The sequence below is a fragment of the Pleurodeles waltl genome, chromosome 4_2, assembly GCF_031143425.1.
Source record: "Pleurodeles waltl isolate 20211129_DDA chromosome 4_2, aPleWal1.hap1.20221129, whole genome shotgun sequence".
NCBI classification, from domain to species: Eukaryota; Metazoa; Chordata; class Amphibia; order Caudata; family Salamandridae; genus Pleurodeles; species Pleurodeles waltl.
The window spans coordinates 561,673,898-561,698,192 of record NC_090443.1 but is presented as its reverse complement, the minus strand read 5'-3'; the positions used below and the strand labels follow the sequence as shown (position 1 = coordinate 561,698,192).

The 24,295-nt window shown below is 44.3% G+C and overlaps 1 protein-coding gene across 2 annotated transcripts in view; it reads right to left on the bottom strand.

The window, feature by feature from the left end:
• KCNT2 (potassium sodium-activated channel subfamily T member 2) overlaps positions 1–24,295 on the bottom strand; it is a 2,196,588-nt gene that overhangs the window by 916,763 nt on the left and 1,255,530 nt on the right. For both annotated transcript variants that reach the window (XM_069233351.1, XM_069233350.1), the window contains exon 8: positions 639–722. In XM_069233351.1, the coding sequence (XP_069089452.1) occupies positions 639–722 (84 nt within the window). The remainder of the gene's footprint in view (positions 1–638; positions 723–24,295) is intronic.

Below are 24,295 nucleotides of genomic sequence, written 5' to 3'. Positions count from 1 at the left end.
TATTTGCTAATGCTCCTTTTACGGGTATTTTATGCTAATATATTTTCATGACTTGTCATATGTTTTCTTATGTTCCTGGTATGGGCATTTATGATACTTTTTATGACAAGTGTTTTTCTATAGTAATATTTTTCCTGACTACTGCTTATGTTGCAGAATAATGAGTAACTTGTGTGTTATATGTGACCACTGCTGATTTCTGCAGAGGAACATTCTGCCAACTGCTTAGGCAGCAGGGTATTGCTGACATGTTGCGTTTGGTCTAATAATGTGTACAATACAGTTTATTTTTATGTAACTTGGTGTTGTGTTTCCTTTGTGATGGGGATAGGTTGTCAGATGTGTTGTGTGTCTTGTGGAAACGCTTTACACATTGCCTCTGGGACAGACCTGACTGCTCATACCAAGCTACCAAGGGGGTGAGCAGGGGTTATCTTGGACATGTAACTCTCTTGCCCTGACTAGAGTGGGTGGGTTCTGTCTGGATTAGTGCATACCTCAGCCAACCTGAAACTCCATTTATAACACAGTAAAATCACATTAAAAGGAGTTATTCTGGAGGTTCAAAAATGGAAATGAGATCACCATTTAACAGAAACAAATGTCAATAAAAATTAGATCTATGAGATCATACTCACAATCATGTTTTCCAAAGCATGTTTTGCAAGCCAGCAGTTGAGGAATACAGGAATAAATAAGTTTCTTAGTGGTGGCCAGAATATCTGAAAGAGAAACAGTCAGTCTTAAGATCACAAAAATATTTGCATAGAAATTGAGCAAGCTGAAACTGTGCTGTAATGCACACTTCAAAATATCTGAAGAGACCTGAAGCAGCACAACTATTCTTATTGTTTATTTTAAAACTCTGCCTCTGATATAGTCGCTTCAAAGATTGCACTTTTAATAACGTTCACAGCATGTACTATAGGTCCAATTCAGAAAGCCATTTTAGCTTACCCATGCATCATGGCATAAAACAGACCCCAAAGTCCCTGCGGTGAAGGCAGGCTCCAACCCTTCAAGGGGCTGGGGGGCAACACTCCAGGGGGGGGGGGGCATTCAGCCAAACCCCTATGAATTGTTGTGAGATTTTGCAGACTCAGGCCTCTTATCACAATCTGCTGGGGGGCCCATTATTTTGAATTTCGCTATTGCTATACATATGCAATCCACGTCAAATGACTATTCACAAAGCTCCTTTCTCAAATGATTGATCTAGATAAAATGCAACTGTTGTTTTTAGATATTACAATAGTTGAATTCTGGAACGCAATTCAGCATTCTGATTTCTTTTTGCAAATTCCTTATTCACATATTCTGTTGCTCTTCTTGTGCTTGATAGGTTTACAGAGTTCAGCCAGTTTCACCCTGTACAGCAGTGGGCTTAAGGGTTTCTCAAGGCTGAAAGTTACATATACATCAATTCTAATGTTATATACATATTCAAAGAAACTTTTGATGGTGTACTTGTCCAACATAATTTATACAACATGTGCTTGTAGCGATAACTTCAAAACCCTAGTGCCACTTAGGGGCTCACTTTGACCCCGGCGGTAAATACCACCTGACGCCGTGGCAATGGCTGCCAAAAGACCGTCACCGCGGCTACCAGCCTTCCTCCGGATTATGACCACAGCCGGATTTCCGCCAGAAGGATGGCAGAAATCCAGCTGAGGCCACGCCGGCAAATGGAGTAGACCGCCGCCGGCCATATTATGAGAATAATACGGCCTGGCGGTGTCCTGCTGGTGGAGGCTGCTGCTGGCAGCAGCGCCCCTTCCCATCTCCTGCTGGAGGACCCCCTGACTACAGGTAAGTCAGGTGCTCTGACATGCGAGGAGGGTGGGGGGTGTTGTGTGTGTTGGGGGGATGTGTGTGTATGTCTGTGCGTGTGTGTATGCGGGTGTGTGTTGCATGTTGTGTGTGTGTGCAAGTATGGATGTGTGAGTGCGTATATGTTGAACTGTCTGAATGCGTGTCTGCGTGTATGTATGTAAGTGTGTGTGGATGAGTGTGTGAATGGATGTATGCATGAGTGGATGAATGTTGGAATGGGTGTGTGTATGCGTGGGTGCGTGTGTGAAGGGAGGGGCGTGTATGAAGGGTGGAGTCTGGAGAGGAAGGGTGTAGGGTGGAAACCTGGGGAGGGGGAGGGTGGCGGGGAAGGCCCCTATCACTGACAGGGAAGGTATTCCCTGTCACTAACAGTGCCTACCGCCATGGTTTTCGTGGCGGTAAGGAGGCCACGAAAACCATGGCAGTAGGCAGGGTTATAACCCTGCAGGCGGGCAAGTGACGCCCTCTGGGGTGGAGAGTGAAGTCTCCAGCCCGGCGGTCGTTACCGCCGTGGTGGTCGGTGTGGTACATTCGGAGTTTGGCTTTAGGCTTTGTCATAATATAGAGAAAAGTACCGCCAGCCTGTTGGCAGTACTTTCCTCCATATTAACGCCGACTGCCGGGGTCGTAATGACCAACTAAATGTCCTTTGGTAGAATGGCTTCATGAGTTCTTCTTGTGATCATGGTTGGTCCATGTGCAGTGTTTTGTGGACCCGTGTGTACTTGTTCTTTCAATCATAATGTTGAACTTATTCTTCATATACCTACTCTCAATTTATAAACCGAACTGTGTGTACCCCTAGTACAATGCTCTCACCCTATCAGTGACATCCTGCCACAATGCCTGCTTCTCTACTTCACTGAGGTTTTGTGAGTTCAGATTATGTACTTATAACTAGCAGTCAACTTCAAAATTGACCACAATATCTGCTTACTCCTCAATGAAGTTCCTCTTTTTCTTGAGGTGGAAGGTCCGCAGGCTGAAGTATTTATTGGCATCAAGGTGACACACAGAACAAGGGGAAGAGGAGAGGGACATTGATGTTAGTTTTATTTATAACCTTGTGTTTGTTATTAGCTGCCTCAAGTGTGAGTGTGATTGTGGTCAGGTGTAGTTGATTTCCTACTTCAGCCAATTTCGATTGCAATGCAGTGTCAGCTTAATATTCCTCCTACAGGGGCATACAGTGGGAGACACAATCCACAAACACAATGTTATGTAATGTCAATGTTTCAGGTGTACGTCAACTTGCCTAGTTACACCTGAGTGTGTCGACGCATAGCTGCAGTTGGATGTGTGTGCGTGTGTGTGCCACTTTTATTAACAACTTCTGTTTGGAAATATTACGCACAGACCTACACATACAACCATGTGTGCCTACTGTTTTTTTAATATAGATTAAACTTATGCTTCTGAATTGGGTCATAGATGTGTTCATGCCATGGTTTGGAAGCTGTAAAAACTACTGGTCAAACAAACATTAACTCCTTGGTCAGGGATAATAAACAAATTAATAAAGTTACTTCTTCGATGAGTGTGACTTTGCATGACTTACTCTTGAATGTTTATGAGTAAGCATAATTTACGTAAAACATTCTTGTGATATGGGCACAATATTCACAGTTTCATCAGAATGTGTGAATAGAAATACAATTTGAGACAATTAGTGCAATGAAGCGAAGGTGAGAACTAAAAACATAATTACATTTATAACATAACTGAAGAGATAGGATCTTGAATGCAACATAAATTTGTGCAAATTATGCCACATTTATTAGGACTTTGCAGACTCCAGGATTTTTATAAAATGTAATAATGAACATAATGTTTAATTCTTGCAAAAACGTTAATCTTGTACACTCTGTTACAATTACTCATACAACAAACTTCAGTTGCACATTTGTGCAAGTCAACATTTGCTGCGGCGTGATCGCCTTCTTCCAATTTTGTATTCAGGATCCACGCTAGTGGGGTGGTGTAGAACACAACAGCTTATCCCACCCACACTGGAGGTCAATGGGATCTTTCGACTGAGAGAAGAGTGGGTAATCATATGCATTTAACACAAATCAATAACATGAGAAATCTAAACAAATTTAAACGCCATGACCAATGTTGCTACGGAAACAAAACTCCAAACTGAATTTAGTTTCAAAGCTTTATTACAACCACAGAACCAAGCTAATGTAAATGGTAGGCAAAGCTAAATTATGAATATACATGAAAACCATTGGCTGACCGAAATGTCTGAATAAATTAAACCTACTAAACATCAATACCAAACAGATTTCAAAGCAGTTGATGGTGACATTGGTCAAGTTCAAGCAACACTACTCAAAATTTGGGCTGTGCCATCCCTACTCCTATCATGAATTTGGACTTGCATGTGTGGGGACAGGCTAACATATGCAGGCAAATCAAAAGAAGAGACAAAATAATTTGGAAAATCATCTAACCCACTGTAAAATGCACTGGTGTAAATCCCCTAAACTGAAAAGGAAACAAGAAATATTGCATTGCAGATTATGGCCCTCATTCTGACCTTGGCGGGCGGCGGAGGCCGCCCGCCAAAGTCCCGCCGTCAGGTTACCGTTCCGCGGTCGAAAGACCGCGGCGGTAATTCTGACTTTCCCGCTGGGCTGGCGGGCGGTCGCCTTCAGACCGCCAGCCAGCCCAGCGGGAAAGAGGCTTCCACGATGAAGCCGGCTCGGAATCGAGCCGGCGGAGTGGAAGCTGTGCGACGGGTGCAGTTGCACCCGTCGCGTATTTCACTGTCTGCGCAGCAGACAGTGAAATACATGTAGGGGCCCTCTTACGGGGGCCCCTGCAATGCCCATGCCAGTGGCATGGGCACTGCAGGGGCCCCCAGGGGCCCCGCGACCCCCCCTACCGCCATCCGGATCTCGGCGGTCCGACCGCCGGGATCTGGATGGCGGTAGGGGGGGTCGGAATCCCCGCGGCGGTGCAGCAAGCTGCGCCGCCGCGGAGGATTCAATGGGGCCGCTGTACACTGGCGGGACCCCGCCAGTGGTGCCGGTCCGACCGCGGCTTTACCGCCGCGGTCGGAATCCCCATTGGAGCACAGCCGGCCTGTCGGCGGTGCTCCCGCGGTCCTCCGCCCTGGCGGTCAAAGACCGCCAGGGTCAGAATGACCACCTATGTACCTTTCCTCATGGGACAGCAGACAGGAAGGATTTGTCAGTCCAGAGCACTCGCAGCTTCACAGCAGCAGTAGACAGCAGCATTAGGGACAGGGCAGAATACGAGCTACACATAGGGTAATGGAGCAGTTCAGAATATGTTGGGCCTATTAATACTGAACAGCATGCGTATTGGAATAATTAGAATAGATGAACATAAAGGGTAAGAGGGAAACAGCTTTGAGAATGGTTGAAAAGGACTGACTCCGACTGTGTCAAGAAGCGGACTCCGTCTCTAGTTCAAAAGTTTCTCCCTAATTAGAAATGTCCATGTTGATCAGGTGTGTGGATCCATCTTGCGCAAATTGATCAATACCCAATCAAAATTATAGACGCCCATCAGATTTACAACTATTTAGGATTTTCTCTAGGAAGGTGCAAAGTCATCCCAATGCTTTCATACAGTTTTGTTGAATAATGACAGTTTGTATGACAATTGAATAATTGCACTCTTTCCCATGGGTCATATGATGATTCTAACAGTTCTCATGTGAACTCAATAATGCTGGTCGTCCATCTGTTAGCTAGAACAAATATTGCCACATTTTGAGGTTGACATGATCACGGTTGCTGTCTCTAAAACAATACGACATTCTATAACATATAAGCAGCCTAAGAAATAGTATAGGTCAAAGGAAACATGATGCGTAGGCACTTCTCACTATTGCAGCGAAAATTTATCTTCAGGCCTGGTCAGACTAAGAAAACCTAAATACATATTTCTAATTACTAAACACTTATGCTAATGTGTACCATTTAATTAACATATTGCACAACAAGCTCAATTATTTGCGATCATTATTAATACATAATGTTTAAAAATTCAAATGTATTTATTTCTCTGCACACATATAACTCTACATTAATAAATTCATAGACATTTATATACGTACTTGTAAATCATATTTTTGTATTATTCATAATATTAATTTCACATCTATATTATCTCTAAAAATCTTATTTTTTAACATGAATTCATATCAGTAATTCACTAAAATATAAATGCACAACATCTACCATGGCACAACGCAATGTCCAAATAAATGGAGTAGTGCACAATGTCCGCCATACTTCAAACATGCACATTTTTACATTTCACATTAATTTTCTCCGTTAGGCTTCAAATGAAAATGTATATGCCACCATATGTTGACTTCTATGCCACTAATGTATTAGTAAAATGTGATCTCTAGCACATTTCCGCTTGTGAATGTGTTGCTTCAGTTTGATAGCCCTCAACAAAGAACTGTGGTCAGTCAGATGGCGAGGCCTTTAGGCATATGTTATACACCTTTCAGCCCAGGTGTTTTTTATATAGGGGAGCATCAGGTGGGCATCCATTTCTCTAATATGCATTGCTTATAATGTGCACTGGGCTACTGTGTCAGAGGCTTGCTTATGTCATCAGTCTATGGTCCCTGCACCAGTGTCAGAGTGGAGCACATTCGCATATTTGGGCCAATAATAACCCAAGTATGTCAAAATGTTATTTTTACTCTAAGAAATGTAATATATTTTCTATAATAGTGGCTGCCGTATGGTAGAAAAAATTGTAAAGTTTGGTGCAACAGTAGATGTTAGAAAAATAGCAGCATGAAGTACCTGTTCTAAACATATTTGACTCCAAGGACTACATGTTTAATGAGCAGCTGAACAGACATTAATTGTTTGTTTTTAAAATGGGCAGAACCATGTTGATGTTCAAAGTCAAGGGCAAAAACCAAAGGTACATCTATTTGAAAGTAACTGAGTTATTTTTCAAAGTCAAAGAAAGATGCTCAGTTTTTTAAATGATAAAAAGTTAGCATTTACTACTGTATTGCTACATGCACTACGTGCATGTGGCAGCACTACGTGCAAGGTAAACAGTGGTGCAGGGTGTGGACCATTGGCCTCTGCTTTCATTGGCCTTCGCTTCCATTTTGGTTCACGACTCCATTTTGTCGAGTCTGGTTCGGTGCGTAAGGCACTGTTCTGTGTTTTTCCACAAGCTTCGGCAAGCTGAAGGGTGGGGTGTTTTTCTGCTCAATTTCGCTTCATCTGCCTGGTACGAAGGGCGCTATTTACATTCCACGAGCTATCAGTTAGAACAACAGGGGGATGCGCCTGTACACAAGGAGGAATGCAAGCTGCCTGTACACAAGGAGGAATGCAAGCTTCACCTTGGAGTCCTCTCCTGGGAACTTGGCCCGTTCTGAGGAGACGTCTCGAAGGGTGAACAAGGTACCGCCGATTGCACAATTTGTAAAGGAGGGGGTCCTTTTCTAGAAAAGACTCCTGGGCGTTAGTAAATACTATAAAAGTTGGGGGCCTGGATGGGCTGGTTTAGGAACTCTCTTCTGGGTTGGACGCAACGCCAGGAGAACTGATTGTCCCGAACAGAGGCTCCCTGTGCTAGCTGATTTGGGTTCCCCAGCTTTGTGTACGGCGGAGGGATGCAGACTCTCTTTTCGGTGAAGCTTTTCAATTTATTAAGTGTATTGTGGGTGCGCGCGTAATATGTACTCAGTCATTTTCATGCTATTGAGCATTGAAGTATATTGTGTGTGCGCGCGTAATATGCACTTATTCTTGCAGTCATTTTCATGCTATTGAGCATTGAGGTATATTGTGTGTGCTTGTATTATATGCACTTACTCTTGCAATTATTCACAGAGTGCTTATATCTTTCCTGATGTATATATCTATATATTAGTGTGGTTTAGTTTTGCTAGCTGAGAACTTGCCCCTTAAATAAACTTGATTATTCTACTTACGAAGGTGTTTGAGAGTGATTGCTTTACATTGTGCCTTAAAATATCCTGAAGTGCATAGTTTTGATATTCTGAAGAGTAAAGCAGCACAAATTGGCGTAGTCGTTTGCAGGATTCGAAAAAAAAAAAAAAGGGAAAATGCTTAATAAGATCAAAGCGAGCTCAAAAGCAGGTTCTCATGTAGCAAATCCAGACATAGAAATACCGGGGTGGGAAACAGCCCCGTATAAACTTTTAGCTCAGGAATGGTCACGTTGTGCTGGTTTGTGTGAAAATTGGAATGCGTGTATGTTGAATGTGGAACCTGAAGATCTTCTTATATGCTTACAGAAAATTTCAATTGACAAGGGAAGGGAGATTTGTGCGTTGGGGAGGCGAGGCTGGATCTTGCTTTCTGCGTACCGAAAGTTGTATGAAAAATGTTTACAGTTACAAAAAGGCCACGAGCAGCTGGGGAAGGAGTTAGTAGAAGCCCGAAATTCCTCTACCATGCTAGCTTGTCAAAATAAATTATTAAGTGATAAGTTGGAAATGTACCAACTGGTTGCAGAGAGAACGGCCGTTAGCGTAGCTAAATATAAACACAAGAAACGAAGAGGGAAAGTTAATAAAAAGAAGGTGCATTTAGCTATCTCTCAGGCAGGATTAGCCTTTGACCCTGAATTTTGGGATGGAAACATCTGGGATACATCTGATTTTTCAGATGGGTCCGGGGGCGATGACTGCCAAGATGTTAGACAGGAGAAGACAGAGCGCAGGAATGTTGTCCGTGCGCAGCCCATATATCGGCGAAAGTTACTGCATAGCCCAGCTAATCCTGGAGGGGTGATGTTGGATGCCCTGGAGGATTATACACAGCAAGAACTAAGTGATGTGATAGACAGATTTCGACAGAGGTCTGGGGAAACATTGCTTACGTGGTTGGTGCGGGTGCACGATATGGGGGGCCAGGGGGTCCAATTGGATCACGGCGACGCCCCGAGGCTTTGTATGTTAAGTACAGACCCGGTTATTCAAAATGAGTTTAGAACCTATCCAGGGAATGGTCCCATGACCAATTTGTTAGAGCTAGCTGCGCAAGGGTGTGCTCAGAAGTATCCGACAGAGTCAGACTGGCCGCCTAATGATAAACCTTGGTATACTTTGAGAGATGCAGTACAGAGATTGAAGGAAGAAGGGATGAAAACAGCTATCTTTATGGGTAATGCCCATGATTTGATGAATGGAATTTTAAGTGTGTCTGTGCGAAACCGGCTGATTAGGGCCGCTCCTCCTGCATATAAGCATGTCATCATGACTTTGTTAATTAATCAGACCGGTAACCCATTGTCTCAGGTGGTAGAAGCGGTGCGTTAGTTAAGTGATTTAGGAGAATGGGCTAAGCCAGAGAGGAATTCACGGTCTGAGAATCGTACTGATAACAACAGGGTGACAAGGCGAGACATGTTTCAGGCCTTGCTGCGAGATGGGGTGACCAGGAATGAAATTGATGGGATAAGCACCAAGGACATGTGGGAAATGTACCGCAAACGCGGTTTGGATAAAAAGGAGGGGAGCAGGAAAGGGAACAAGAAGGATAACAAAGTGGTGAACCAGAGAAAGGCAGGAGGGGAGGAGCGTGAGGGTGAAAAGGGAGAGAGAGGGAGAGAACCCCACAGTAGAGAGAAATCCCCAGAGGACGGAAATTGGGAGGAAGAGCACCGAAGCGCAGAGGGAACCCGGAGCAGGGAGAGAGACCGGGAACTGACAGGTTCTGGGAAAACTCGAGGAAGAGAGCGGGAGAGGGAGCTGGTAAGCTCAGAGAGGTTGCGAAGCAGAGACAGGGAGGAGGAGTTCCCTGAGAATTACCGCAAACTGTATCCAGATTTGACTTGGGCAGACTCTGATGTGCGCAGAGTGAAAATAGATTAGGAAACAGGCCAAACTCCGGTGCAGGGATGGGCTCGCAAAGATAACAGACCTCATGTCAAAGTAGAAATTTATTGGAAACGTGGAAATGTTCAAAAAGTTCGAGCCCTCGTTGACACCGGAGCGGAGGCCACTTTGATTCATGGCAATCCAAGAAAATTCAGGGGACAGTACTTCACCATTACGGGATTGGGCGGAAAAGAAACCCCGGCAGTGCAGATAGTGGTTCCCATGAAAATAGGGGCACTTCCAAAGAGAGAATACACTGTCCTGATTGTGCCCATTCCCGAATACATTATTGGAATTGACATTTTGAAAGGGATGACCCTACATTTGGAAGATGGATGTTATCAATTTGGTTCCAAAAGATTTATATCAATAGCCGCCGCAAGGGTGGGGCTGTTGAAGATTCCTCCGGTAACACTTCCCCAAGCTACTAAGGTGATTCAAATGAAACAGTACAGAATACCGGGAGGACATGAGGAGATTAGCCAGACTATACATGATTTACTAGAGGCCGGGGTAATAGTTCCCATCACCACTGCGTGGAATAATGCCCTCTGGCCTGTTCGTAAAAGTGATAACAGTTGGAGGATTTGCATTGATTATCGCCAATTGAATAAACATACACCTCCTCTGACTGCAGCGGTCCCAGACACCATTACCTTGATTGAGAACATACAGAAACACAGTGGGACTTGGTATGCAACCATTGACATTGCCAATGCCTTCTTTACGATACCAATAGCTACTGAGAGCCAGCCTCAGCTGGCATTCCAGTGGGCGGGGCGTCAGTACACCTTCTGTAGATTACCCATGGGGTATTTACATAGCCCCACTATCTGCCACCGGCTGGTGGCAGAGCATTTGGATGAAGTACCAGTGGTTCCTGGAGTGCAAATTTCTCACTATATAGATGACGTGATGATGCAGGGAGAGACGCAAGAACAGGTGCAAATTCAGCTAGACAGGGTGGTGGAACATTTGCAGAATCAAGGGTGGGAGATTAACCCCGAGAAAGTGCAGGGACCGTCTCAGAGCGTGACATTTTTGGGCATTCAGTGGAATCAGGGACACAGAGAAGTGTTGCCAAAAGTGAAACAAAAGATTAAGGAATTCGCAGTACCGCGAAATCGGAAGGAAGCCCAGAGTTTTATTGGACTATTCGGGTATTGGAGACAACATATACCCCATTTGTCTCAGATTTTGGCCCCATTGTACAAAGTTACACGAAAGAAAAATGCGTTTGAATGGGGAGAGCAGGAGCAGCGCGCGTTTGAATTGGCGAAAGACGCCATTCAGCATGCTTTGGATTTGTGGCCGATTCGAGAGGGAGACATTGAATTGAATGTGACAGTCCAGGGGCAGTATGCCAATTGGAGTTTATGGCAAAAACAAGGAAGAAAGAGGGTGCCCCTGGGATTTTGGACAAAGAAGTTACCTGAGGCAGGAGAGCGGTATACTCCCTTTGAGAAGCAGCTGCTGGCCTGCTATTGGGCCCTGGTTGATACTGAGCAAATTACACTGGGACACAATGTGATTTTAAGGCCTGAAATTCCCATCATGCAGTGGGTGATGAGTTCCCCTAAAACTCATAGAATTGGACATGCGCAAGAAGCCAGCATTATAAAATGGAAATGGTATGTCCAGGACAGGGCACGAGCGGGTCCAAAAGGGACCGCCGTTTTGCATGAGCAGGTAGCGCAGGCTCCAGTGGAGAATTCCGAAATGTTGCATGATGTACCTTCAGTGTGTGAATCCCCAGTAGGGTGGGGCCAGCCGTTCGCAGACTTGTCTGCAGATGACAAAAAACATGTGTGGTTCACAGATGGTTCAGCAAAATATGTTGGAGCGAAAAGGCACTGGAAGGCAGTGTCCTATAATCCTGTTACCAAGAAGCTTTTGACAACTACAGGACAGGGAAAAAGTAGCCAGTATGCAGAGCTTTATGCAGTGTATCAGGCTTTAAAACAGGAGCTACCCGGAAAATGTCACATTTATACAGATTCCTGGTCTACCGCCAATGGGTTAGCTACCTGGCTTCCCACGTGGCATGCACATCAGTACAAAATCCATAACAAAGAGGTATGGGGGAAGGAGTTATGGCAGGAGATCTGGGAAATGTTACCTCAAAGCACCGTGACTGTCTATCATGTGGACGCTCACTGTCCAACTGATTCATTAGACCGATGGTTCAATTGTCTTGCAGACGATCGAGCCAAGATTCAAGAGGCTGAAGTGGAGGCGCAGAGTTCTGATTTGGTGGGAATTGCTAAATGGGCACACCAGAAATGCGGACATCTTGGAGAAAAGGCTACTCACAGGTGGGCTGAGATTAGAGGGATGCATCTTCCCCTAGATTTGATTAAAACAGCGATCATTGAATGTCCCATTTGTCAGCATGCACAGCACAGACCGGTCCCACAGGTGGTGAGAGGCCAGCTAGGTAGAGGTAAATTGCCAGGACAGATTTGGCAGATTGACTACATTGGACCAATGCCAGTGAGCAGAGGGTGTCAGTATGCCTGCACTGTGGTAGACACTTACTCTGGTTATCTCATAGCCTTTCCCTGCAAGCGCGCAACTCAGCAGAGCACCCTGAAAACACTAGATCTGTTGATTTTGTACTATGGGGTGCCACTCCAGATTCAAAGTGATAACGCCAGCCACTTCAAGGGCAGACTAGTGCAGGACTATTGTGCACAACGCAATATTGAGTGGATTTTTCACATACCTTACTACCCACAAGCAGCGGGACTGATTGAGAGAATGAATGGGTTGCTAAAAGAACAATTGCGTAAACTGAATGATGGGACACTGAAGGGGTGGAGGGATAATTTGTATGATGCTTTGCAAATTTTGAACAACCGACCCCTAACAAATGCCGAGACACCTCTCATGAGAATGCTGACACCTGCTTTACAGATTAATCCGTTTACAACGAGCAATACCATTGTGTATTGGGAAACAGCTCCAGGAGCTTTGGCCCCATATCGAGCTACACCAGAATCTGCAGGACTTGACTTACATGCTTTACACATGCATCGATTGAAACCTAGAGACATCACTCTGATTGAAAATGGGGTGGGAATTCAGATTCCCCCTGAGCATTACGGTCTGATCGCCCCTCGATCTGGTCTTGCCTTGAGGGGCATCCAAGTTTTAGGAGGCGTGATAGATGCAGACTACCAAGGCGAGTTGAAAGTCATTCTTTTGAACAGTGGTGACACAGACCTAGTGGTGCAACCTGCTGATCGCGTTGCCCAAATTGTCATCATGCCGGTTTATGGAGGTGTTGTTAAGAAGGGGAGCGCCCCAGCTCTTCTCACTGTGAGAGGCAAAGGAGGGTTTGGATCTACTGACAAGAACCCAGGGGCCAAAGTGTGGATTGAATCCCCAAATAACCCTCCTCAACCCGCTGATGTCATCGCCACTGGACCAGACAATGTCCTGGTAGTTATGCGACCTGGTCAAGACAAATGGGAACATGTTCCCGCTGACAAATGCTATCTGCGAGAATGATAATACGTGTTTTGTCCTTTGTTCTTTTCAGATCATCCTGTGGAGTGCCTGTGCCATGAGTGTGGTGTATGGAGCCCGTTCGGGAGACTCCACCGGGGAGCGGGAGGGGCTCATAGCCCAAAAATTCAACCGTCAGCCGCAGATGCCAACGCTGCTGCATCAACCGAACAATGTTTGGATTCATCTAGCGCAGGAAGTGCTGAATATATCTCACTTCTGTATGAGTAACATGCAAAGCGTTCAAGATTTGATTACCACTTGTCTAGTGGCAGTGCCCACTCCTGCTGCTGTATTATTACACATCTTTAACAATACAAACCAGGATGGAATGGTGGATGTGAGTGACGTTCGCTCCCATCTGTCACTCTATGAGTACTGCCGTCATTGCCCGGAGGTGGGCAGGCGGTTGTGGAGGAACATGACATCTATACTCACGTTTAACATCTCAAATGGGGATGTGTGCTATTCATTGACCTGTGATCCTATGAAAATAGGTAAATGTGCTCAGCTCAAATTGGAGAAAAGAGACAAAAACTTAACTGCTGCACAACGGACGTTGTGCCACTCACGGACTGACCTAACCTGTTTGAATGTAAATAATTCGATGTTTTGCCAACATGTGGTGCCTGCTGCCAGCCACATTCAAAATGTTAAGTTGCCTAAAGGTTGGCTCTTTTCTTGTGGTAATCTTTCTTTTACTTATATTCCAGCCAATCTAACCGGAGGGCCTTGTGCCTGGTCACGCTTAGGCTTTCTCATGTTTCCTATGGATACTGCTCTACACCCTCGCTATACCAGAGACACAATTCAATTACCTACGGACTGTGATTCTGAAATTTCATTGCTGTCCAAAACAGAATATGTTAGTTTAGCTGGTTCTATCGTAGGGGTGCCAGGACTTGCAGTATATAATACCAGAGTTATTAATAAACTTGCATGTTTAGTAGTCAAGAATATTAACTATACATCAGCTGCCTTAGCTGAGCTGTTATTAGATGTACAGGGAATTAGAAGAGCTGCTTTGCAGAATCGCGCTGCTATTGATTATTTACTGCTTAAACACAACCATGGCTGCAGTGATTTTGAAGGATTATGTTGCTTCAATTTATCCGACCACTCCATATCAATCAACTCCCACATAGAGGCCCTGCATAAGTTGGTGAAGGGGGTGCAGCAGGATGTTGACAAGGGGTGGTGGGATTGGGCTTTTGGATGGCTGCCTAATTTAGGCCAACTGCGTTATATCTTTGGTGTAATCATTATCATAACAGTTATTTTAATTTCATTATGTTGTTGTATTCAGTGTGTGCCTAACCTTCTATCTCAGTTTCGCCCAAGAGCATTGCCATTTCAGCTTATAGGATATACTTAGTTGTAAGTTGGCCAAATGGTCCAAGGGTGGAAATGTATTGCTACATGCACTACGTGCATGTGGCAGCACTACGTGCCAGGTAAACAGTGGTGCAGGGTGTGGACCATTGGCCTCTGCTTTCATTGGCCTTCGCTTCCATTTTGGTTCACGACTCCATTTTGTCGAGTCTGGTTCGGTGCGTAAGGCACTGTTCTGTGTTTTTCCACAAGCTTCGGCAAGCTGAAGGGTGGGGTGTTTTTCTGCTCAATTTCGCTCCATCTGCCTGGTACGAAGGGCGCTATTTACATTCCACGAGCTATCAGTTAGAACAACAGGGGGATGCGCCTGTACACAAGGAGGAATGCAAGCTGCCTGTACAAAAGGAGGAATGCAAGCTTCACCTTGGAGTCCTCTCCTGGGAACTTGGCCCGTTCTGAGGAGACGTCTCGAAGGGTGAACAAGGTACCGCCGATTGCACAATTTGTAAAGGAGGGGGTCTTTTTCTAGAAAAGACTCCTGGGCGTTAGTAAATACTATAAAAGTTGGGGGCCTGGATGGGCTGGTTTAGGAACTCTCTTCTGGGTTGGACGCAACGCCAGGAGGACTGATTGTCCCGAACAGAGGCTCCCTGTGCTAGCTGATTTGGGTTCCCCAGCTTTGTGTACGACGGAGGGATGCAGACTCTCTTTTCGGTGAAGCTTTTCAATTTATTAAGTGTATTGTGGGTGCGCGCGTAATATGTACTCAGTCATTTTCATGCTATTGAGCATTGAAGTATATTGTGTGTGCGCGCGTAATATGCACTTATTCTTGCAGTCATTTTCATGCTATTGAGCATTGAGGTATATTGTGTGTGCTTGTATTATATGCACTTACTCTTGCAATTATTCACAGAGTGCTTATATCTTTCCTGATGTATATATATATATTAGTGTGGTTTAGTTTTGCTAGCTGAGAACTTGCCCCTTAAATAAACTTGATTATTCTACTTACGAAGGTGTTTGAGAGTGATTGCTTTACATTGTGCCTTAAAATATCCTGAAGTGCATAGTTTTGATATTCTGAAGAGTAAAGCAGCACAACTACATCATGAGCACCTTACTGCTCTAAGACATCCTTTAAAAATTGGTCCATGAATGGCTGCTGATGGAGCTGACAAAGCTGAGGGAGATTTGCACCACCACAGAGGTGGCTCGCCATGCTCATGCCATCCTAGTAATCTTTGTGTGCCCTGCCATCATCTCACTAGTGTGTTGCTGGTTTTTCTCTTGTCTTACCTATACTGCTGTCTTCTCCATGTGCATGGGGAACCAGGAATGGTGAGTATGTGAGCAGTGCAGGTTGAGACAGGTGTACTCAAGGGTAAAACTGCAAGGAGCAATGCAGAGGTGAGTGTGTCTTGGAGACAATGAGGGCCATGGCTCAAGGGCCTGAAGGTTTGGGGTTTGTCTTTAATGCCAAAACTCTGGTGTGTGAAAAGGAAAATTGTGAATTCAGTAAGAAAAATATGACTGCAGACTAGAATGCAAAGAAGGCCTGTTGGAGATGAATATCCTTTGCTTGGTACCACCCCAGAATTTCACCTTGACTAACTTTGCTTGTAGATCTCTATGCACTTTACCTATGCTAACCAAAGGTAAAGTGCCTGTACTCACCCTTTCAGCATGATGAAGTTCACATCTCCCCTGATTGGTATAATTAACTTACCTTTAATTCACTAGTATGCTTTACCACAATGTAACCACGGCCTGCAGCATTCATTGTGCCATCCACTATAGCAGCAATATAAATTAACCTGACTGCAGGTCTGCCACTAGTGACCTAGCTGCTCAGGTTCAAATTCAAAGTTAGCCAGTCAAAATACATTTTGACAAGCCTAAATCCTTTTTTTGAAATATTACTGTCATGCCTAAGTTGGCCTTACATGCTCATATTTTGAAACAGGTACTTTGGAAAAGTTACTAGGTGTCTGCCTGAAGCCTCTAGAGCCCTAAATACATGAGCTTCTAGCAGTCAACTGGGAGCTGTATAGCTTCCTGATTAGGTGTGAACTTGCTCCCAGAGCTGGGGCAAAGGCTTTGAGTGTGGTGAGGTGTTCTATTTCTCCAACAGAATGGCCAACTGGGCTGTGCCCAGGAACTTAATTAAATACAAAAGTCTCTACCCAGTCACAGGCAAATGTAGCTGTAAATGGGTCTTTTTCTGACGAGCCAGTCAGGTAACAGACCCAGTGGCAGAGAAGCTGCCCTCAGAACTGGTTTTGTATGACCAAAGAGGAGGGGTTACCCGTTTACCTGCCCACAACTCTAGGATGGGCAAAGGAGCTCTACACAAGGAAAGAAAGGTTCTGCCATGTTGGGCAGAGAGTAGTAGTGTGGGATTGATTATAGACAAACACAGAGGAAGTACTGCAAACATGGATAGAATCACCCCTGGGATCCTTTACCTCATTCTTTAGGGAGTAACCAGGTGCTTCCCCTCCCATAGTTTGACACTGGGCATAAACGTTGCACCCACAGTGTCCTCCTCAGATCTCTTCTGGACCTGTTGAAGAATAGATGAGGGCTGGAACTGCGGTCTGTGTCCTGAAGGGGTTCCTTGTATACTGGACTGGCTTTCCCTCCTGTCCCCAGGACAAGTGAACTTCAAAAGTTATACATTTGAGTTTATGTGTGCAGTACAGGGAAATAACAAGCTTCAAAATGCCTTTTCTTGCATTCCAAGTTGACCAGTTCCAACTGGACCACCCCTGGACAATGCTGCAGACCTCTGCTGGAGTGAGTCTTGACCCCCAGGCTGTCCCCAAGCCCTGGACACTTGGCTGGTGTCAAAATGTACTCCCCTTAAAGTTTCTTGAAACCTGCGACTTACAAACATTTTACTTACTTTTAGCCAGAGAATCAATGGGGATGGGGACCAGCCTGCCAAGTCGATCTGACAAAGGTACATTGCCTCTGGAGCAAAGATCCAGTTTGCTCCTGCTACATTCTTCTCAGAAGCAGAAAACCTGATTCAACATGACTTCACAGAGAAGGTACCTAGCTTTGTGTAGCCATCTTTGGCTATAACCTCTAGCTTTTCCCTGCTGGAAGAATTTGAGCTGCAAAACAGTGACTGTTAGAAGGTAGAAATTTTCATTGTGTGAAGGCGTGAAATCCGTTTGACAAGGGATCTTCTCTGTTTGCAAAATTAAAATTTGCCCACTCTGAGCTTTCCCACCAAAAGTCAACAGTTTCATCAAGACCTCATCTAGCGACTATCTGATGACGGAGCCCTCTTTGGTTACAGCCTGCTGCCTTTCCCCACTGGGGATTTTTAACTTCCACTTCAGAGAGTAAGGGCCTGATTTAGATCTTGGCAGAGGGGAACACTCTCTCACAAAAGTGATGGACATCCAGTTGGCGTATCACAATCCCATTAAATCCTATGGGGATTGTAATATGGCAGAAGGGATATCAATCACGTTTATGATGAAATATTCCCTCTGCCAAGATTTTAAACATTTCACTGGTGCACATCTGGTCCCTGTATCCATCCCGTGCTCCAGTGTGGTCAACCTAGAAGTTTATCCATGTCTCGTCAAGGTCAACCAGATGACTGGGGTTGGCACTTAATGCTTTTTGGCACTATGTTAACCTTAAACTTTAAAAATTATTACCTCTGGTTAACATTATTGAGTTTCCTTTATTTTTGGATTTTTCTTGTATTGTATTTTGACTTTATTACTGTTTGAGTACTGCATAAATACTTTACATTGCCTCTAACTTCAGCCTGCCTATTCTGTGTCATAGCTACCAGGGCGGTAAGCCCAGGTTTATTTAGAAAGTTCAGTGGCTTACCCTAGTAAGTCTTGTGGTTATTGTTTGAGTTGGGCACCCACCCCCGTCAACTAATAACCCAATTTCTCACGAGGCTCTTCTTTGTTTGGTTATTAAGAATGGAAGTCTGTGTACTAATTTAATAGGATCAAGCCAGAATCATGATAAATGTAGTGAGTCAATTGAGGATTTGTCAGTTGCAGAAAGCACTGGTTGGAGGAAGTGTCAAGTTAATCTGAGAACTGTGAGTTATAAAACATCTAAAAGGTCCATTAAAGACCAGCTAAATAAAATGGCAAAAAATTGTCTAATTGATGTTGTTCTATTAAAAGAACAAATTGAGAAATTGGGAGATGAGAAATGTGCGGTAATTGCAACGTTTTTGTGTATCAAAAATGGGTAAAAGAAAAGACTCTACAGTTTTGGTCTCAGTTTGCTTCAGTGGAAGCTGGTTGTTATAAACCAGTACCTGATTACTTGTTCAAACATTTTGCAAATACAGTGGATTCTGACATCAATACAATCATTTAAAGATGGAACCACAGAGTGTAACACTGTAAAAGTTAAAATGCATTAGGCATCCAAATCAAGTCATTTTACAAGAGGAGAGCAGAAGTAGAGCAGGATAGGAGAAGTAAAGTGTCTTGACACAGACACTGGCCTAAAGGTCTAGCTGTGTCTGAGTGAGTTAGATATGCCACTTTGTTCAATGTTATCATAACAGTTACATCTAAGCCACAAAATAATGAGTTCACCAATATACTGTTGTGTAAACTACATCTTAGGAGTAGTTCTATGAGGTTTGCTTTCCCACCCACCAGTGATACAGAAGAGCTCGGTTTAATGCACCACACTGAATGTGAAAAACAGGATATTGTAGCCCCACAGCACTCCATCCAATATATAATTGATGTAGAGTTATTGCTTGTGGGCTACTAAAAATACCTGAAATTAGATCATGGGCAATGTGGTAACAGAAAATAACCTACTTTGTTTTCCAATATCACAGACACACACATTGCATGGGAAGAATAGACACTTTTAAGAACAAAAAGTTCATTACAAGAGGGAAAATCTGTTCCTTTGCACATCTAAAATAACTACACAGGATATCATGAAAACATCAGGAGGGAACACAGTGATCATGGGAAAATAAAATGAACATTTCTAACATGGTTAAAATGTAATCTAAAACTTAACATTCTAAAGGACAGCTGTATCATTCTTCACAATAGTGATTACCTAATTGCGATTTTTAGTGAATCGCTATTGGAATGTATGAAACTCCAGGAGTTTCATACTGCGATTCGCACGGGCTCGCAAATGGACCTACCTCATTAATATTCATGAGGTAGGTCGCAATTTGCGAGCCATTGAGAATGGCTACTCTCACAGGGATGGTGGCCTGCTGGGCTCAGGAGACCACCATGTCTGTGATAGCTTTTCAATAAAGCAATCTTTTTTTTTTTTTTAAATGCAGCCTGTTTTCCTTACAGGAAAAATGGGATGCATTTAAAATTGAAAAATGAAAAGTTTTCTTTTCATTTTTTAAAAGTAGGCAGTGGTCCACTGCCTGCTGTTAAAAATCATCTTTGCATGCATTCGCAAAGGGAAAGGGGTCCCTTGGGGACCCCTTCCTCCTTTTTTTGAATGGGTTACCACCAATTTTTAATTGATGGTAACTGCGATTGTTTTGCAACCGCATTCACAGTCACAAAACAATCATACACACCTCTGCGATTCAATATTAAGAAGGGACGCCCTTGACACGCCTCTTCCTAATACCGAATCGTTATGTAGTCGCAAATCTCATTTGAGATTCGGAAACAAGTTACCGAATCTCAAATTGGACTTGTTACATACCAAAATGCATTTTTGCCGTTAGGGCCTTTTGTGATCGCAAAATTGTTTGATACATCTGGCTCTAAAACCTTCCTCTATGCACTACACTAGGAGAGCATGAAGAGTAGAACAACTTGCATTCTAAGGGCGAAGCAATACACTGCATACCTTGTTGACAGCAAGATCTGTCATGATAGGTGGAGGAGTAAAGGCAGTGTTCCTTGCGAATGGCAAACACAGGCTGCAGTAGCGGCCTTCCTCCTGGACGTGGCTTTATCAGCATCAGGTGAGATGCAGCATCTTCAAAGTGCGATGGCAGTAGGTGAGACCATCTCTGACAGAATCTTGTGCAATAATCTGGATGAAGGACCCCTCCTGACAAGTGGTCAAGTGGCACCCCTTATACACTAAGGCCCATATTTATACTTTTTTTTACACTGCATTTGCATCACCTTTTGACACAAAAGTGGCACAAACTTACAAAATACAATCATATTTTGTAAGTTTGCACCACATTTGCATCACAAAATGACGCAAATGTGGTGTAAAAAAAGTATAAATAAGGGCCTAAGGGTCTTATCTAGAAGCCCCTGTGTGCTGCCAGAACATCACTTTTAGTTACCGTCTAGCGGAGCCAATGCAGGGCCATATATACAAGGCCACGTAAAGCCACCCAGCATGGCTTTTCACAACCTTGTAGGTATGGACTGAGGAAACACAGCCCAAGTCCCTGTATTGCCTCACCCTGTGATAGAGACATCACACCTAACACCCATGGCAATTGACACATTCCCAGATTTATGAGATTTCGTAAACCTGGGAACTTCAAAAGTCTATGCCTCCCCAGTGGAGGTGTAAGGAAGGGGCAACGAGGAGAAATACTCGCATTCTGCAGCAAAAATAAAAAGAGGCAAATGCCACTTGTGATTGTTTATGTGCAGGAAGGTGTCCCGTCCTGCACGAAAGCAATCATCCCTGAAATGCAGACACCCTTGCCCCATGGTGCAAGGGTGTCTGCGTTGGTGCATTGCAGCCCATTATGCACCAGCCCTGGAGAAAAGGACAGGAATGCAAAGTATGTCATAGGGAACATTCCTGCCCATTCTTTTGATGCACTGCAGCACAGCAAGAATCCTTGTGGCGCTGCCCTGCTCCAAAAACTTGCAAATATGCTCCACAATCTTATCAGAGATTGGAATTTATGATGTAAGTTTAGGAATGTCTGACATAGATTATGTGTATCCAGAGGTTCATTCCAGGTGTTCCCTTATAAATATGTATGGCGAAACAATGTCAATTGAGACTACACTATTTGGCTATATGTATTTATTGTTGTAATTACAGCTTGACATGGTGATAAGTGGACACTTGCCACAGTCTGTTGCATCAGATGTTATATCTATGTCATTAGCCAAATTACTTGACAGGGTTGTTAGAAAGATAAGGTCAGACAACATGGAGTCAGACCTTATGGGCTTTATGCCAATCTAAAGGAATGAGTGAAGACACAGAGCTTCATTACGACCCTGGCGGATGAGATACTCCGTCACAAATCTGATGGATATCCAGCCCACCATTTTTCAAGTTCCATAGGCTATAATAAAACTTGTAATACGGTGGACGGGATATCCGTCACGTTTGTGACAGAGTATCCCATCCGCCAAGGTCATTATCAAGCCCATAGTGTTACCAAGAGAATGATTCTCTCTCCCATTACCCTCGTCTTTGTTTTCACTGGATGAAACAATGTTTAGTAAAGATAATGATAGTTTACCCCAAAGTGTGGCTCGGGGTGCCCTATCATGTTCATCCTATTATCAATGCTATATTAGCCTCACCTATCTCCTGGAATCAATGTAATCTCTCCTTGTGAAATTTATGGTGATGTCTGATCATCAAGGACATATTATCTCAGATTCTACAAATGGTAGCCAAAAGAAATAGGTTGGTTCTAAGTATAGCAGTGGTGTGGTTCTGTTCCTGTTATGAAACAGGACTGCATGTTTGGGACAGAATAACTTCGAAATGTGGGGGACTGGGTACTTCCTTACTATCAAAAACTGTCGACTCGGTTCCTGGCTTACTCGGAGCACCTCACCTGAACCCCTAATCTTATAGGGAGAAGTTGATATGTGGCGAACTGAAACAAGACTCCCCAAAGAAGCGGAGGAAACAGATCTCACCCTTTCGTCATATTACTCATGCATGCCAAGGAGAAAACACAAAGAAGATATGTGATGTGTTTTCAATGCACTTTTTGAAAGTAACGTAATCTTGTATAGAGAGAGTAAGCTGTGATAATTAGCAGAAGAAACAGAGTAAAATAAACATCATTATAAACAGGGTGAAAACAATGGCCATTCCCACGATTGTTAACTGATTCTAGAAAGTCTAAAGTTTCCCACTCTGCCCTGATTCTCTAGAGACAGCATATTTGGATGAACCCTTTCGCCTGCATAATCTAAGGGATTAGCCTTGGCCTCATAACTGATGATGCCTGTGTGATCAATGGCAAATCTTATCAGGAGGCGGGTGGATCAGCGCCAGTAAACTGCATTGTTGATCACAGCATTCCCAAGATGGTCACGTCTGGAATGCCCCTCTGCACTGTGTTAGAAGATAAAGCTCTGAGGTGATGGCATGCCTTGGTATTAGAAGCTGTCGCCTATTCTGGCAACATGGCATCCAGAATATCTTGTTCTGAATGTAGCCTTGGACAGAGACTTCCTGCTTATGGTGGTCATTATGACATTGGCAGTAAAAGCCGCCTACCACCACTCTGACGGCAGCCGTCATACCACCACGGTGACGAATATCCGCTCGCCATATTATGACAGACACACCACCAATCTGACAGAATACTGCCACATACACAAATCCGCCAGCCCAAAGGTCAGTGCTAAAGTGGCGGTCCCAAGACCCATATCGTTACGTCAACAGAACAACACCCACCACATTATGACCCATGAATCACCACGGCAGACATTCAATGGCGGCAAACCATTGGTGGTACACCACATACAAAACAACACCACATTGGCTAATACCAAAAACACACACCTGACACCCACACACATACCACACCCACACACCTGCACCACTATAAAACACACACCCACATTACCCACAACACTTTAGAATAACAAATCATAGCCACCAGACTGACACCAAGATCACTGTAACAACTAGACACACACCACTTACACCCATACATCCCTCACGCACCCCACATTATACACCCCAACAAATAGCTCAACACACTCTCACCAATACACACCACACAACACCCATTGCACCACAAAGGCACCCCCGATTCACTGAGGAGGAGTTAAGGGTCATGGTGGAGGAAATTGTCAGGGTAGAGCCACAGCTGTTTGGAGCACAGGTACAGCAGATATCCATTGCCAGGAAGATGGAGCTATGCGGAGAATTGTGGACAGGATGAACGCAGTGGGACAGCATCTAAGAACAAGGGATGACATCAGGAAGAGGTGGAATGACCTACGGGGAAAGTACGTTCCATAGCAGCAAGGCACCAGCTTCCCATGCAGAGGACTAGCGGTGGACCCGAACTTCCACCTCCACAGCTCACAGCATGGGAGGAGCAAGTACTGGCATTACTGCATCCTGAGGGACTCGCTGGATTAGCTAGGGAAATGGACACTGGTAAGTCAACATTTAACACTTATCACCCCCATACCTGCATTCCAAAAATACCCCCTCACCCTCACTGCAAATGCATGGACAGCCCTCCCAGCCCTGCATGGACACCCATCACAAAAGCATGAACAGCATAGCAAACTAACAATCACACAATACGTCACCATGCACAAGCAAAAGTGGCAGGGCAACACCAATGATAGAGGGAAAGACAGGGATGTACAATATGTCAAAGACATGGAGCATAATAAGTCACTTGCATCCCCACAGGTACCCCAGCCAATGTCAGTGGAGAGGAAGTGCCACAACTATCCAGTCCCCAACAGAAGATGCCCCCAGTGATGACAGTAACTCTGGACTTCAGGATCTGGATGAACTTCCAGGCCCATCAGGGACCACTGG